This window comes from Paralichthys olivaceus, chromosome 5 (assembly GCF_024713975.1).
Source record: "Paralichthys olivaceus isolate ysfri-2021 chromosome 5, ASM2471397v2, whole genome shotgun sequence".
Taxonomy (NCBI): domain Eukaryota; kingdom Metazoa; phylum Chordata; class Actinopteri; order Pleuronectiformes; family Paralichthyidae; genus Paralichthys; species Paralichthys olivaceus.
Window position 1 is genome coordinate 15,913,515 of NC_091097.1, and position 17,476 is coordinate 15,930,990.

Here is a 17,476-nt window from a genome sequence, read left to right on the forward strand (position 1 = left end):
GTGGCAGAGTGTCAATTTAGTTCATTACAAATCTGAACATGTGTTCTCCTCTTTCTCTCAGGACAAAGCTCTGAGACAGACACATGTTGAGAGCACACACAGACATCTCATGAATACATACAAGGCCAAAACATCGGGAGCAGCGTCACTCAATAAAACATCCACAGACGCAAAAATCCAAACTTAATGACCTTTCACATATTGACTTTCATCCACAGTGATCAAAGATGCAGGTCAAGGGGAAGAAGGGAGGGAGAAACTGAGAGGAATGGAAAAGAGGAGAGTCCAGATATATACAGATTAGAGTGTGGCTCTAAGATGCCTTTTTATTTTATTTTGGGTCGTGTTGGTTGATTTTTACTACTTGATTTTTTTATCAGGGAAAACGTCGGGCTTCGGTCGGACACTAAAAAACTGAATGACTTTCTGGTTTGGGTCGGGTCACTTAGATTTCTCTTGGGCTCAGATGGGTTCAAAAAGAAAGTCGAAGCCCAAACCACACTCTCATATAGTCAGACAGAAAGAGAGAGCACAGTATATGGGAGAGAGTGTGTTTGTGTGTGTGTGTGTGTGTGTGTGTGTGTGTGTGTGTGTGTGTGTGGGAAGGGGAGAAGGAGGAGAGATGCCCATCTGTGGCCTGTAGGTCAAAGCAGGTCCGCAGGTGTGTGGGGCTTTGATTTCCCTCCAGGCCTGCATCTGGAACTGTGTGTGTGTGTGTGTGTGTGTGTGTGTGTGTGTGTGTGTGTGTATTCTGTGCTTATGATCAGTGGACAGCTTTGCGCATAATCAGGAAGGGCGGCCCAATATCACGCATTCAGATGATCACTGCATTATTCATGCATACAAACAAACACACACAGACAAAAAATATGTGTGATCGACACACACACACAGCACACACAGATTTAGATGGCAAGCACAGCTTACAACTGATTACATGTGTCCTCGTGTCTCCGTGCAGCAGCTGTCACATACATTTATGGGTATAAATATTATATCTTTCTCAGAAACAGACACACAAACACGCACACACACAAACACTATCTCCTAATAACTTAGGACTGAGCTCTAAGACAAATCCCTTTACTCGTTCTATTCAATGTGACACCAATACAGACACTTAGGTTACACACTCGACAGTAAATCAAGTGTCAAGCAGACAGAGATGAGGCCCGGCTTGACACTGTGGAGGTCAAACGTCTCTTTATCTCTTTTATTTCCACAAACACACTTACAGGAGCGCACTGCAACTTCACAAAACCTCTCATGCACACGCACAGAGAGAATTAGCGGATAAAAGAATGAAAGACAAAGGACCACTAAAGGAAAGATTGACAGTTAAGGTGAGTCTGACTCTGTAAGCAGCACCTCTAGTGGCTGATGTCAGCAACACTTGCACAGCTTCCCTCAGGACCCTCTCACAAACAGACTGAAACCTTGCAGGGAAACCTCAAAATGGGCAGAACAAGTGTGGCGACCGGGCCAGTGAGCTCTCTATGCTGAACTTAAAAAAAGAAAATAAGCTTGTTTTGTTTTGGAAGCCTCGTATCTGCAACAGCCTGTGGTCAGTGGAGCGGCATAAATCAGGCAAAAGTGATTACGCTGCAATGTGACACCATGTCAGCTACTGTAGCTATCTTCCAAAAAAAGGAGCTTACGCTGCCAACGCCAACCTCAGGTCAAATCTGCCAAAATAGGGATGAAATTTACAGCTGCCGACACAATTCCAATTATCACCTCAGCCAAATAAGGCCAAGCTTGTGAGTATGAGGTGGGTGACAAAAATGTTTCGGCAAGCAGGTCTCGCACGCTTGTTTTGTTCCATCTCATTATAGAGTAGCACGGAAATTGTGGAGTGTGCTTGTGAATGAGTGGTGTTTGTCTTATTCATCTTTTTCCTTTCCTCGCTCTCATCTTTGTTTTTCCACCCCTCTTCAATTTATTCATTTTTTTCCGTCCTTCTTGACATCATTTTGTAGTTATCCTCTCTCGCCTCCGTCCCTCGTCTTTGTTGTTTCCTTGATCTCATTTCCAAGCTTTACAAAAGGCTTCATGTCGGTTTTCTATTGTGCTCTGCCAGTGGTGGCAAAGTGCAACATCTGGGATTTCTGTTGTTCGTCCGCTGCTGCACAGAGTTACTGAATGCCGTTCTACCGACAGCCAATGGCACGTGAATGCGGAATTGAACAACTTTCATTGTGCCACCACCTGGTACAGCAGACAAAAGGCTGATCTATAATTTTTTTTCATTTGGACCATCCGTTCACTTCATAGCTCCTCATCTCCTCCTTTTCCTTCATCACCAACCGAAGATACATTCACGTAACAGCCAACTCCTTCCCTCTCTCTTGCAGACATCGATTGTAGACAGTCCTTTATGCTACTATTGATTTTCACAAGTCTATTAACACCCAAATCCACCACTCAGGAAATACCCTCATTCAATTTATTGAAAGCAAGAGACCGCTGATGTCCACATATATCGGAAATGTTATCAGGGCTTTTTTTAATCTCCAGAGTCTATAACTAGACTTTTATTTAATTCTTCATTTATTCACTGTTCAGTCATCTCACTGGATGTGTCAGCTGGTAATGTAGACTACTGATAATTCAATAGATGTAGTGATACATGGTACTTACAATAATGAGTAAGATGAAGTAGATGAAGTTGTAGAAAGAGTGAGCATCCATCACGTAATACATGATCTCTACCCAGCCCTCCAGAGTGATCACCTGGGAGGAAAGATTTGAGAGTTAACACAAGGTAATCAAGACATATTGGGCTTTCTCAACAGAAAATAACTGGTGAAAAAAAAAGCTTTGATCCATCAAACATTTACTGACGCATAGTTTATATCAAAAATGTAAATCCGATATACTGTTGTAATAAATTTTGTTTTGACAATATTACAATATAGAGTCAAAAATACTGATTTAGTGCTTGAGTGTGCTCATAAGTAAAATAAATTAAATGAAAAAATGTTTTCAAACATAATATTTTATTATATAAGTTTAAAATTGTCATATCATATTAATCCTCTGGAGTCTGCAATATGTTGATATGATAAATTAACCCCCTGGCAATGAGAAGAAAAGATACAAAATATTGGCAGGTTAAATATTTTATAAAGACAAAATCAAAAGGATTCATAATTAAAGGATCAGAAATCTGGACTTCACACTGAAAAGGATCGCACCTGAAAAATGACAATCCAGGCATAGACGATGTTGTCAAAGTTGATGGCACCTTTGTGGGGGTTACTGTTCCCTGTGTGGCAGCGAGTATAATACTGGTTCCAGTTGATACACAGACCCATTGCTTCACCAGCACCACTGCCATTGGTCAGAGGCTCCAGACTCAGGCCCAGAGCTTGTCTGTGGAGCGCATCCTCCTTGTCCAGGCAGCAGGTGCGGCCTCCTTCGCGCCTTGCCGGCACATCGGTACACGACATGATGCCGTTATCAGACGGCAAGGAGCAGATGAAGGGGCGTTCATCGTCCTCTTCTGGCTGATAGTACGGAGTGGGAAGAGTCATACCGGACGACCTGGGGTACAGATAAGGTAAGAAACCGAGTAAATATGACATGAATTAAGGAATACAGTACAGAATAGATTCTTATTATCTTTCATTACTTAGTTTGGAGAGTTTCATGAGGATTTCAGTGAAAGACAGAGAGTCAAGAGGGAGCAAGAAATGAAAATATGAAATGAGAGATGTTCTATAGCACAGTCGCTGTAGTAAATCCCCAGAAGTACTCAACCATGCCTGTGGGATAAATGCATCATTGAAGGGAAGCAGGTCAATGAGGAAATGCAAATGATTCTACATGTGCAGAGAGTATATACTGTCTCTCTTCCTTTCTCAGTCTCACGTACACACACGAGTATATACGCTGATCTCTGTTTTAATCTGATTTAGTGAAACAAAGAATGAGAATAATTTTTGTAGCAGCACCACTTATGTGTGTATCCAGCAAGAGAATCAGGTTCAGGTTTGTTTCATTTATGCAGCAATAAGCAAACAGGCCACACGTGTTTAAATAATTGGTGTGGTCTTGACTAGGCAGAGGTAATAAGTGAGTTCTGCCATTTGAAACAGGGCTCGGCGCTGCTGCCGTGATTACTCTGCTGAGCACATGGAACTACCGTAATTTGACTGGGACTGAGAGAGGTGGAGATAATCATACATCACTGTAAGGTTTTTAATGAGCGGCAACAGGTCACTGAGGGCGGCTCTGAAATAAACACGTCCATACATCTTCCACCGAGGGCAACGTGCATCGTTATCTCATCATTGTGTGAAAAATCCGGCTGTTCTCTCTTCATGTATATCAGGGTGTTTGTGGAATGTCCTGGTGAAGAGGCAGCTGGATAACTTTCAGTCACGTGGAAAGTGTACATGAGATTGAGTGAGTGATTTCTCACCTATACCCAAACATCGTATATAGATAACACACACACACACACATGATTGTGTCATTCTAATCAGTCCTTCCGTGAGTCCAAGGGAACATTTGTACCACATTTAAGCGGAATACCTGAAGGTGTTGTCACATTCACAAGGCAAAAATATTTTGTGAGGTCACATCGACCTTGTCTACTGACCACCAAAATCTAATCAGTTTGTCGTTGAGAAAATTTGAGGAAATTCCCCAAAACAGTTCTTGAGATATAATGTTCACAAGAATGGAAGGCACTGACGGACGCCATGGTAATTGACTGTTGCCGGCACAGAGGTGTAAAAAAAAAAGTCGATCAGCAAGGCCGAGTGAGTGTGTGTGAATGTGTGTGTGAGTGTGTGTGTGTGTGTGTGTGTGTGTGTTTGTGATCTGACGGTCTGGGGTGGACAAAAATAGACCCGCTCCATCTTCAGGCCTATTACTGAACACACACACTCAGGGTCACTCGACCTACTGTGTTTACTCATTGCTCTGTCTCTGTCCGTCACTCTGTCTCAGCCCTTCTTTTTATGGCTCTCTGGTGGCCTCACAGCACATTCTGAATCAGTCTTCTCTCACCTCTTCTTTCTTCTGCACAAGGAGAGTCTTATCAGGAAACAGCTGGCTGAAGGCAAATCATATGCAATGCACACGCTGCATAATATACTCACATACACCTCAGGAATATATATGCATAGAGTACAAGATTGCCTTGCAGTGCATTTACCTCCTGAACTCTTTATACTCCCTCTTTTTAATAGTTTATATCCTCATTGATTCCCTCTTCCTTCCTCTCCTTTTCTCTTAGCCCCTCCTATCATTCTTCCTATTCTTTATTATGTCTTTAATATTGAGCCTACTCCTCATTCCTCTCATCTCCTCTCATTTCCCCCTTTCCTCTCCTCTCTAATTCTCTTGATCCTATCCTGTCTCGTCCAGTCAATACCATAATAGATAGTGCTGACGAACATAGTAGTAGAATTCCACCTTTTACCTTGAAACCACTCATTTACCACTTCCCATCGAGAGTTGCTTGGGAACCGTGCATTGATTTGGCGGCACAACAAAGTTTGCAGGTAAGCACTGAGACACACTAAGCCTGACCTACAGAACAGTAGAGGTGACGGAATCCAATGGAGGACACAAAGGACTGACAACAGAGATGGACATAAAGAGCATGGAGAGAGGTTGAAGTACGACAATGCAGAAAGGGATTATGGCTAGAAAGAAAAAAGCGGCCAGTCTCAGAGTAGTGGAGCATGAATTAAGGCAGTTGCCCCCCTGCTGGTGACTTGGCAGTGCACAGCATAGCACTGCAAAACCTGGCATCACACTGAGAAAACACCTGCTGGCGGAGAGTGAGACGGAGGGAACAGATCAGGGCTACGGAGCAGAATAGAAAAGAAACGGTTCCCAAGTGACACTCTAGGAAAGTTGGAAAGGGAAGAACGGTTGGAAAGGACATGGTGTGGCGTCACCTCCCGTCATTTCGTCATGGGAAGGAGCCGGTCATGACAATGATAACACAAGTAAGGATGCTATTCCCTTTTAACCAAAATGAGCAAATAACCATCCCCTCTCAGCCGTTCCCCCAACCAAGATGAAGAGCTGTTTGTGCAGAAAGAAATTGTGCGTGCAAGTGAACGTCCTTTAGTTAGTGCTGTTAACTAAATCCTGGCATCTGCAGTTTATTTTGAAAAGTTGAGGCATTATGGAACCACGCTTTGCTTCTCTCTTCCTCTGGTATTGAGGTCAGATTGACGAACAGTGGCACCGCGAGAAATTCTACCCATATCGATGACCTCCACTGGCAGGCAGGATTCAACGTAAAGTTTGTATTCAACTTTTTCATACTTGGCTTGAGGGAAACAATATGAATTAATGAAATGGAAAAGGCCACATGTAGTTAAAATAGTGAGGAGGGGGACAGACGGACCAACTGGAGACTTGGAGGACAAGCATAAAGTGGATTAAGACATAAAGAGAAAGGTAGAGATCAAATAAGGGAGGGTAAAAAATGGCAAACTGAATCCTGCACTTGACACGACACTCCACTCCATAATAACCTCTCATTGAGTTAATGTTAGCCCTTTACTTAGCATAACCGTCCTCAAGCACTAACTCACCAGGGCCTTTCTAATTAAGAACTCAAGTACCCTGGCTATAACCTGCAGAATGTGTTAACACAATGGTTTAAAAAGAATCAATCATAATACTTTATTTGAATAATGAGCCACCTTAAATGTAACGTCACAACTAACATGATGTTGCACACATCAGCAAACGTGTGTGAGATTACAATGTGACAACAGTACAGACTAAAATACTGTAGTTATCAACTGATTCCTCAGATTATAACATAACATTAACTTTGCCTCAGCCATTTCAGGAAATCCGAATAGAGTCCTCTGTTTGTCATGTTAATTACGATCACCTTTAGCCCGGTCAGGAAACAGTAAAGTAATCTCGTATAGTGATTACTGCCGAGGTCGTGAGGGTAAATGTCACCTCTCAACTTCAACAGGAGGACAAAGCGGGCAGGATGGCACTGGCTGCCCGACACGTGTCCCCTTTCATCTGGATATTAAATCTGTCATTAGTGTACGCTGTGTCAGCAGAACCAGAGACCGAGCACAGAGGAGTGTGCATGGTTTCTATACATAACACAGCAACGTCAGGGGCATGTGTATTTCTAGCAAGCTGATGACAGCATTAAAATAAAAAAGGGCGTGAAATCAAATGCTGAATACCTGTGAATGTCACTCACACACACAAACACAGTGGGTGATGCAGTCATGCAGGGTCATGAATATGGAGGCATGCAGCTGGAAACTAATCATGGTCTTAGTTGCAAACTGGAAAAAAAAAACTACTGTTGCTGTGCAGCTTGTAAAAGAGAGAGAGAGAGAGATGGAAAGAGGAAGTGGCAGAGAAGCTAGAAGGCAAAGTTTGCTAATGGACACTAAAGTCAAATATACTCATAGTATATAGTATACTACAGTATATATAAAGTGTTCTATAAAAATGGAACATTTTGATAATCTTGTATTTTCATTTTTGACTGCAGGAATTACAGATTTTCTTAACCGATACAACCCATATTGGATTTAATTCTACATTAGAGCTTTTTCACGTGACAAAAAGAGACAAATTCAAGGACAGGGCCAAGATTTCTGTCCCACATCATAACAAAGACAAAGCGTCTCTTCCTCTTTCATTTGGAGTCAGAGTTTGCTCAGTAGTGGTCGGGGGATGGAGCCAAAATGAGCACTCGAAGATGCATTAATATGACAGGAACTACCTAAAATGGCCGTCTTTATATTCACAACAATGTATTTAAGATGTAGCCTACTGTGACTTTTTATCACCATTGGGCAACTGATATGCTTTGGCTTCACTTTTTGGGAGCAGGCATCTCTATGAACAGTCTATCTATGACACTGACGCACTGGAACAACACAAACGTCTTAACTTACAGAGTGAAGTTCTTCTCAGGGTAGCAGCGGTTCCTCAGTAGCCCCGCCCACAGCTGCACGCCGATGATGCCGAAGATGAAGAAGACGAAGAAGCAGAGCAACAGCACGTTGCCCAGCATGGGCAGAGTGTCAAGCAGCAGGTTCACCAGGATCCGCATACCTGTGTGTTTGAGCGGGTCAATTGATCAATAACAGGTTACCACAGGTTTATACGATTGATTAAAGAAGGATTTACAGTTTGCATATAGATGGTTTGGGCTGTGGCCAGGACGTGTTGTTATTTTGTTCTATTGCTCAGATATCAGAGCGGTAGTCAGACAGAAGGGGCCGCGACCAGAGTTTTCCACCTTGTGAAAAAAGATATCTAATTTCCAAAACTGTTGAACATCTTTAAATAGTCGAACAATAACCACAGATCTGTCAGTGAACATTTTACAGATATGTTACAAAACGTTTTGGCAGATTTCTTTATGAAACGGTTTCCTCAGCAGATTGCAAAAAAAATGTGATCTGAATGTTGTTTCAACCTTTCTGAGGTATTGTTTTTGTGGTAATTCAATAGAAATGGAACATCTAGAAGTCTACGTTGTTTAAAAAAGAATTTCCTTCATTTTTGGGACCTTTATATCTGACAGCCGCTACAGTAGAGTTCACATTCTGCTTTCGACAGCAAACTGACTTGAAAGCAAAGTTCAGGAAATACAAGGAGATGAGAATGAAAACAACATACGGATGTTGATATTGAACGTACACAGAAGCACAAAAGTTCAGAAGTGGAGGTGGAGGCAGTATATAAGGCACATCAGAGACAACTTAGAGACCAAAATAGGAATGTTGTACAAGAACCTTCCCCAAACACACACACACACACACACACACACACACACACACACACACACACACACACACACACACACAAACTTCCGTCCACCCCAGGAACACAGAAGCGTAATTGGACTATATGAGTTCTGATTCATGATTAGATGAGACCTAATTGCAGAAACGCAAGCGTGTCCCCTGTCGAATAATGATGACCTCATCCCCCGTGGCTGGGCCTGTCCCGCTGAGATGACATATTGAGAGGGTGATTAGTGAAACATGATGACAGCTGATTGGACTAACGAGAGAGAGAGGTGAGACCCATTGATGGGATTATGGCAACCTCACATGGACACCGGAGGTGTGTGTGTGTCTCTGTTTTTCTGATGTGCATTTTTTGTGTTCTTCAGTGCCACACCAGTATTTGTGAATGACAACTCCACAGTAGGTTAATATATCGTAAACACATCTACACTGTCAGCGTAATGAATGACAGGTGAGAAGCTGAGAGAGAGACACAGGAGAGGAGGAGGAAGAGGGAGAGTAAGAAAGATGATGGTCCCACATGTGGACAATTTGTGCAGAGATGCAAACACCTGTTGTTCACTCACTACACAAACACAAAACCCTAAATGCTAAAGTTAGTTAAAGAGGATTCTCCAATCACCTAAGTACTAACTCTGCTATCGTTACCCTTTGACTTTACAAAGTAAGTTCTGTTTAGACCTGGTTGGACATTTGTCCTGAGAGATTCGATCACAAGTCCTCAGGGTTACGTTGCATCTGTCTGATTGTGCTATGAAGAAAGATTTCACCCATTAAAAAACACATCAACATTTGGATGTTGAGCTGAGTGTGTTCACACATTAACTTAACACAATATTTATATTTATTTCAGTCCTGAATTTAGCAAAGCTCTTTATGGAGGAACAGGATTTACAGATTGTCAGGGAATTATGTTTGGATCTGATCTTTCTCGGATGATTAAGTAACAAAATAAACAACAGTTTTGGAGTAGATGTTTTTTTTTCTCTCCAGAACATAGTTTTTCCTCCTCTGGCTAATTCGCCTCGTCAACTGGTATTAAATGGAAAGCAGTAGCGCTGCTGGTGCATGTGTGTGTGTCTCGGGTGGCGGCTGGAGGCGAGTCTAAATGTGTTTGTTCCCCAGGGTCCTTGTCATTAGGCCACTGTTCCATTAGGCCTAATTGGATGAAGAGAGGGAGAACTGGATGGAGGGAGAGACAGAGAGAACGAGGATGAGACAGAGCCTGAGGGCGCGTGGAAAAAATAGGGAGAGCCAAAATAAGAATAATAATAAAGAAAGAAACCACGATAAAGCAAAAACATCATTGTCTCTTTAATTCTCGTCCTCTCTCCTCATCCTCCCTCCTTCTCTCTCCCCTCCTGGTGACTGTACCTGTTTGCCCACAGCTCCTGCTGCTCTATGATAAAGATGGATGCCTCCCCTTGCACCACAGTGGAAACACATTTACAGCTTCCTGCCTGTGCTATTCACCGACGACCTGGAGACTCCTCTTCTCTCTTCTCGCCCAAGTTTCTATAGCTTTTGTTTGCATTCACCTTTCCTATTCTGTCTGGCACTTTCCCCGTTTCACACCAATTTCTCGTAGAGTTTAACACAACAGCGTCCCACACGTGTCCATGACTATTATCAGCCATTTTGTTGATGGGTTACAGATTGAGGTTTATGACAGGTCACGCCCAGGGCACACCGGCTGTGGTTCTGAAGCTGAACTGATACTGCCACTGTTTTGTTTTTACAACAGGGTTTGTGTGTGAGACAGAGACAGAGAGAAAGAGAACTTAACTTTTAATATAACTACAGCCTTTCTGAGGCTTCTGGTATAACTGCAGCATTTCCTTGTTTAAAAGTCCTGTGTACTCATATATATATATATATATATATATACCTGTACTACATAGTATGAAGACGTGCATCTTCCGCCCCAAATATTTCACAATAAAAACCTTTTGAAAGCAAATGAATGGATTCAGTCAACAGAATGGTTGAAGTGCTTTTATCTATAAAAGAGTACGCTACAGGAAGTGTTGCACACATTTATGTTCGTGCAACATTGGACAGATAAACAATGAATTTTGCTGTGAACTGCGTGCGGCACTTGTAAAAAAATTGGCGAGACCTTGGATCTCAAGAAGAGCAGCGCGACTTCCAGCTCTAATCTGTTAACATAGAAATGAAAAGCAAGCCTTTCCGCAGCCAGTGGGCCCCTGGCGTCAGAGTGTGCTTATGCTGCCTGTGTATCTGTGTGCACAGCAGCGGTCCAACAAAACAAGGAACAAATAGCTTTATCCCCATGTTTCCTCACCTCTAATGGGGTCACGGAGAGGGGAGGGAGTCAGGCTACCACACACTCATAACATCCAGCTGACTGATAACAACATAAACAATGACAGTATGCGCAAAGTACACACACACACACTACTGTACAACATATACTGGCTCAGACAGGAGAAGTTAAGAGTAGGCTCATGTGCACATATCTTTACTACACACATACAAATATGCATGCATCTGCTGTATCAACTATAAATATGCAAAACAAACCCGTGCATGCATCTGGAGATTTGTGCTATGACACATAATCACCTCCTGAAAAGCAGATTCGTTTACAATCTGTGGACTTGTGGATGAAACACTATACACACACTCTACCGTGCACAATATCTTCCAATCACACCATTTGAAGGCTTATGCAGTTAACATCCATATTTTCTGAGCACGGCTGTGGCAATCTGGAATATTAGAGCAGATTGTTCCCTGGTGATGGCAACACCTGAAAGACAACTTGTCTTTAAAATGTTTGGGAAATTGAAATCGATGCAGGCCCTGAGGACAAGATACTTTTTTCAGGTAAATGTCACAAGCAAAAAAAGGATTAAATGAGGAGAATGTGGAATGATTCAACACAAAAATCACTACAAACATTGAGAAATAGCTTTTAATTTTTGATTTTTTTTGCATGTATATGTCTCAAAAGGTCTTTTTAATAAAAGATTGAAAATTGGGGAAGCTAAGATTAAGTCAGTGAAAATAAGATAATGTCTGTGAACTCCTCACACTTGGATCATTTAGTCAGATAATCTATTCAGATCAGCCTCAAACACACAATCGTCAGAATTCCAGCTGGATCTGAACCTGAAATCTGGTCGATAATACTCTAGTGTGCAGCAGGTATAAGCTGAAGAGGTGACATGAAGGAAAAGGAAAAGATTTAGAAAGGTTTTACATGTAATGCATACATGTAACCTGCAGTTAACTAAGCAACAGATTGTATCCAACACATTATCTCTTCATCTCTCTTCCTCACCTTGCTCATATGTAAAAATCCTCTTTATATCTTAATGTTTCTATAAGATCCATTATCTAGCTCTGAAATGAACCTTATTAACTGCTCGGCCCGACAGATTTATTCACAATTTCACCCGTGAGGGCACTTTTTTGTCTTCATCTCCACTGAAGGACTCTTCTCTATTTGAAAAAAAAAAGTGAAAATTACTGCCCAGGTTTCTTTTCCTACAGTACCTGTCCCCAAGGTCCAAACTGAATTAGGCATCTGGGCTTTGGTTGCGATCAGCTCCATCTGCTGCAGGCTCCTTTCAGGATTATTTAAAAGTAGAAGAGACAGTCTCTCTAAGAATTGAAGACAGTCTTTAAAAGTTTCTAAGTTTATATGGTGTGTTTATCCAAGATGTTTAGCAGGGACGAGGGACCGATGAGGACAGTCCTGTTCATTCACTTTAATAAGAAGACAAACGTGTGTCCTCAGTCACTTAGTGCACATCTAAGAGAAAGTGGAAAACTGCTTTACCCTTTTTACAACCACAAGATATGCACGCAGAAAATCGACTAAAATGAATCGTACTTAACCGAAACTTCATTACCAACAATTATCATTAGCTGCTAATACTTGGCTAACCGCTAAAGTGCTAGAACCAATAGATGAGACTGGCCTGAGCCTAGCTTTGACAGGCTAATTGGTGCTTACGATGATTAAGAGCTGCCGGTTGGAGCAAGAGGACAAAGAAATCGATAGAAGTTAAAAAGTTTGGCCAAGAAGTGAGTTTTAGATGAAAAGAGCGGGGTTATGGTCACGGACCGATCAGTGACACAGCATTAATGGATGGTCTCTAAATCTGATGAAGCTGTGACTCAGGGCCTTGATTGGCTGCGTGATGAAGCATAAGATATACGTTAAATGGTCGCCATGGGGAACAGGTAGCATGAAGAAGAGTCAGAGAGGAAAGATGTGTATAAGGACTGACAGACACGCTCAAAGAGAAGGCACAGAGGCATCACAACATGACATGTCATGAAAGCATACACTTACATACATAATTTGCACAAACACACAAAACTTAAAATGTTCTCACTTGGTACTCTGTTGATGGCTTTGAGCGGCCGAAGAACCCTCACCGTCCGAATGGCCGACAGGTTGATGTTCTGCAGGTCCAGCGAGTACTCCACCATCCTGGGGAAACAGGCAGAGAGAGACGCTGGATTAGACAAAATCATGATTTAACAACAGCAGCTATTTTCTTATCTTGTCTGATCTGTCTCAGTCTAGCCTGTCCGCTTCCTGTTATTCCCATTGTACCAAATTAGGCTCAAATTTACCTAGAGAGCATTCAAGAGTAGGTCCTCAACAAACTGGAGTGAATGGAGCTAAACGGCTAAAACAAATAAAGCAAATATAGTATGGATTTTGTACCAAAATTTCCTTCTTTTCTTTTTTTACAGTAGGGCCCTTCTTTCCATAATCCTGCCAGCATGCTGCTAGTTAAGTAAGGATTTACAACCAATTGAAAATCAAAATGGTGTAAATGTCTTGTGGTAAATTTGAAATTAAAAAAAAAAAATCCTCTAAATGTTGAATTTTGGGGTTACAGCTCTAAAGGCCGCCATTCATTTTGGACTCCCTAACCCAGGACTTCTCCCTGTATCAGGAATCGTTGGTGTCAACAGGATGGGCAATTTACTGCACAGTGTTTAAAATGGTGGGGGGGCAGAGTGACAAAGCATCAAAAGGGGTGAATAACATCAAAAGAGAGGTGAGGAAGAGAAAGAGATAGAGGGGGAAAGAGGAATTCATTCTATTCTAAGTGTTGCCTGCAGGATGTTGTAGCTTAGTCAGAGCCTGGCATCTGTTAGCAAGTCATTTCCACAGCGTGGCTAAGCTGTTTGTGCCCCTAAACCCGAACCACTTTCACAGGAGAATGCCCACGTTTTGCCATTTGTGAGTGTGAAAGCAGCGTGTGTAGTGTGTGAACGTGCCACACTTATGCTACAGTCATCCCAGAGAAAGCTCACGTGCATTTTATATACTGTTTATGAGTAGTGAGTGTATACTTGCAGTAATTAAGAGTATTAATGCCAGTGTTTGCATGAACACTTTGGTGTAATAATAATTGTGTGATGGGAGTTTGTTGAGGTCTGTGCCCAGGGCTTAAACAGTACGAGACAGCTTGACACCAACAGCAGCAGCAGCAGCAGCAGCAGCACTGGGACCACCACAACGAGCTAATAACCACCACCACAAGCTAATAACGCCCAAAGCACAGCCACTGGCTCTGACAGAACAAGCCAAGCTTCCACAGTCTCGCACATAGACAGACTTATGAACCATGTCATTTACAATAATGTGAAACTTTATTGATCCCACGGGGGGAAGCTCTTTCCATTTGCCCTTCAACGCAGAATAGCACCCTGGATCACACTCGACTGGGATTACTTGTTGTGACAAGGGTTTGAACTGCTGTACAGTTGTAGTGAAATGTTTAAAGCCACGATAAATTAGTAGGCATGTGAGGGGGCTACATCACACTTGATGAAATTCCTTTGGACTAATTCCACTGTTCTTGGGCTCATGGGTCCAACACTTGAAAGAGGGATGTATAGGCACATCGCAGACCAATTTTCTCTTCCCAGTGTAGTTGAAAGTGCACAAGTGCCACAAGGCAGCTTAATGAAAATGTCACAGTATAGAGAGGAGCATAACAGCTGTTTTGGGGACAGGCTTTTTCCGGCTGGGCACAGTGGTGTTATTACAACCTGCCTGTAGTTCTAATGATTTGATGTGCTGCTGGGAGACTGAGCAGGAGGCTAAAATGTCAAAAGAGACTCTTGAAACAAGGAAAATGTGCATGTTCCCCTCTTAAGGCTTAACATTGGATATGTGTATGGAAATGGATCGAGCGTTCTGTCCTCATTCTGCAATCATGTCGTCCGCATATGTGCACGTCTCCTGAGAGCTTACGGGTATGGACGAAACTGACGAAAGCGGTACCATGAGAAATCGTGAGGGGGCAGTGTAGCCAATAGTTCAAGAGAGACAACAATAAGGCATGAGGAAAAAATTTAAATGGCAGAACTTTTTAATGAAATACTTTACAAGTTGGGGAGAAACTATAGACATTCACCCAGGCACAGGGACAAACAGCCACTTGCACCTGTGGGCAGTGACGGATACATCACATGAAACGGACATATTTCTTTTCATACGTAAAGGCAGCATAAACAAGCCTTTAGTGAGTGCAAAGGATAAACTGTTGGAAAGACGACAGATAAAAAATCTTGTTATATGGATGGTGCACATGCAGGTATTGTTCTGTGAGTAATCCAGTTGTATACAGACAGACAGAGCAGCGGGTAAAATGAAAGAGAGAACACAAGATCACAGATTTGCCTGCATGTGTGTGGGTCTTCAGATATGTGAGTCTTTGTCAGAGTGTGTGTGCACGCAGTGTGTTTATGCATGTGAGCTCTACACATCAATCAGGGTTCTGCGTTTGGGAGGGTAATTAGTGGGCTGCCGCAAGCATCCTTTTATGATTGTTCTCTATTTTTCACATTCCCTTTTTGCTTGTGACGCACCTTCATCTCATTCATGCTTTTATGTTAGTGTGTGTGTGTGTGTTGTTAATATCATTATGATATGTAGAGTGAAGGAAGAGGGAATCCTAGGGTAGATGTAGAACTAAAATCGCAGACGTGGATCTAGACATATCTGCTGTGAAGTTACTGAACAATGTGCCTTTATCAAAATTAAAGTTCTGTGTCGATAAATAGCTTCTCTTGTTCTCTTGTTGCATTTATAGTTGAAAAAGAAGCAAGTTTCTAGAAATTCATGAACTACAGCCACAGCACTGTCTTGTCCGGCCGTGTTTAAATATGTATTATCCACGCCAAGAAAGGCCAGAAGTTCAAGTGCACCAACTGAGATCAGCTTTTTGTTTCTTTGGTTCTGGAGAGATGCTCCAGCTGTCTCCACCAGGTTATGTCAAGATACTTGCTATGCAGGATATACACAAAAAAATCTGTCAGCCTTGCGCAGTGGGAGTCTCAGGCATACATTAGAATGCATATGAAAGGCAAGACTGACTTTCTGTAAAAAAGGGGTCACGCTTCATCCCTGGATCGCCACACGCAGATACCGGACAGGATGGGAAAAATAAGCTTCAGAGCAGTGGATTAGGACAAAATAAAATATACAGCATGTAAGATTTAACAGACTCCAAGAGGCGGTTTGCGTGTGTGTCTGTGGCGGAGAGTTATGGAGCAAAAGCATGACACACCCTTCAGAGCCTGTTCATCCTAGCATGTGAAAAAGAGAAAGAAAGAGAGAGTGAGGGCAGAAGAGGGTGAGAGAGCAAGATGGTGCCCATGGCTAACAGACATGGAGCTCATAGCAGACTGTCGGCTGTGATTTGGCCTGGCACTGCCCTCCGCAATTAGCCTCGACGCTAATCTAATGGAGGCTGCCAAGAGGAGAAAAGAAGACAGAGGCGTTTGCACATAAAAACATGGACGCACACATACACAGATTTAACACACTCGGAATGCTTAAACTGAGAGATACTAATCTCTGTGTGTAGGTCTGTGCCACATACACGCACAGACACACACAGACACACACAGACACACACACACACACACACACACACACACACAAACGATGAGCATCCACTGGGTATAAACTGATCTCTCTCAAATGAAGATAAATGTCCCTCCATCTACCCTGGTAAGTCTGTTGCTCTAGCTTTCTTTGTCTGCTATTATACCAGCAGCTCTCCCTGTTCATCTCTGTCTCTCTCGCTCTCTCTCTCTCTCTCAAACACACACACACACACGAGCACTTGCTCGATCACCCATGTCTGAGCATCTCATTTCACTTGCTTCACAGCAGGTGTTTGAGCAGGTGTGTTTGCTTTGGTTGTGCTTGGGCATCCATCTAGAGTGTGTGTATGTGTTTTCCACAGTAGCAGCATGTGAGAGGGAGATTTACCAAGATCAAGTTAAACTTGCGTAACTCAACAATTGCGTGACCATAGAATTGTATTTCCATCTTTTGTCCCTACCTTTCTTTTTTTCCTGTCTGCACACCAAACTGTTTTACCAAAGCACCAACTCCTCATTTAAACCCTTTGAACCAACAAACTTACAGCATATTCTGATCTTTATATTTCCAACACTGCACAGTTTATCATCCAATTGTGAAAATGTTCCAGTTAAGCAAAATATGCAAAAGTTGCACATGCAATTTTATAATTTTGAAAGCATTCTAGAGTATTATTTGACAGATTTACACATTTAAAATAAACTACTGCATCAACAACTGAGACCTACATTAGAATCACATGGAGATTGTGCCTCCTGGAATCAGACATGCACATTAATGGATGAAGACTGGAGGTGAATAA

General features: G+C 42.3%; 1 protein-coding gene across 8 annotated transcripts in view; it reads right to left on the reverse strand.

Moving 5' to 3' along the window:
• The window catches only part of cacna1ia (calcium voltage-gated channel subunit alpha1 Ia), a 132,870-nt gene that overhangs the window by 43,906 nt on the left and 71,488 nt on the right, over positions 1 to 17,476 (reverse strand). For all 8 annotated transcript variants that reach the window (XM_069525087.1, XM_069525089.1, XM_069525088.1 and 5 more), the window contains 4 exons: positions 13,151 to 13,248; positions 7,917 to 8,076; positions 3,198 to 3,546; positions 2,641 to 2,733 (listed from right to left, as the gene is read on the reverse strand). In XM_069525087.1, the coding sequence (XP_069381188.1) occupies positions 2,641 to 2,733; positions 3,198 to 3,546; positions 7,917 to 8,076; positions 13,151 to 13,248 (700 nt within the window). The remainder of the gene's footprint in view (positions 1 to 2,640; positions 2,734 to 3,197; positions 3,547 to 7,916; positions 8,077 to 13,150; positions 13,249 to 17,476) is intronic.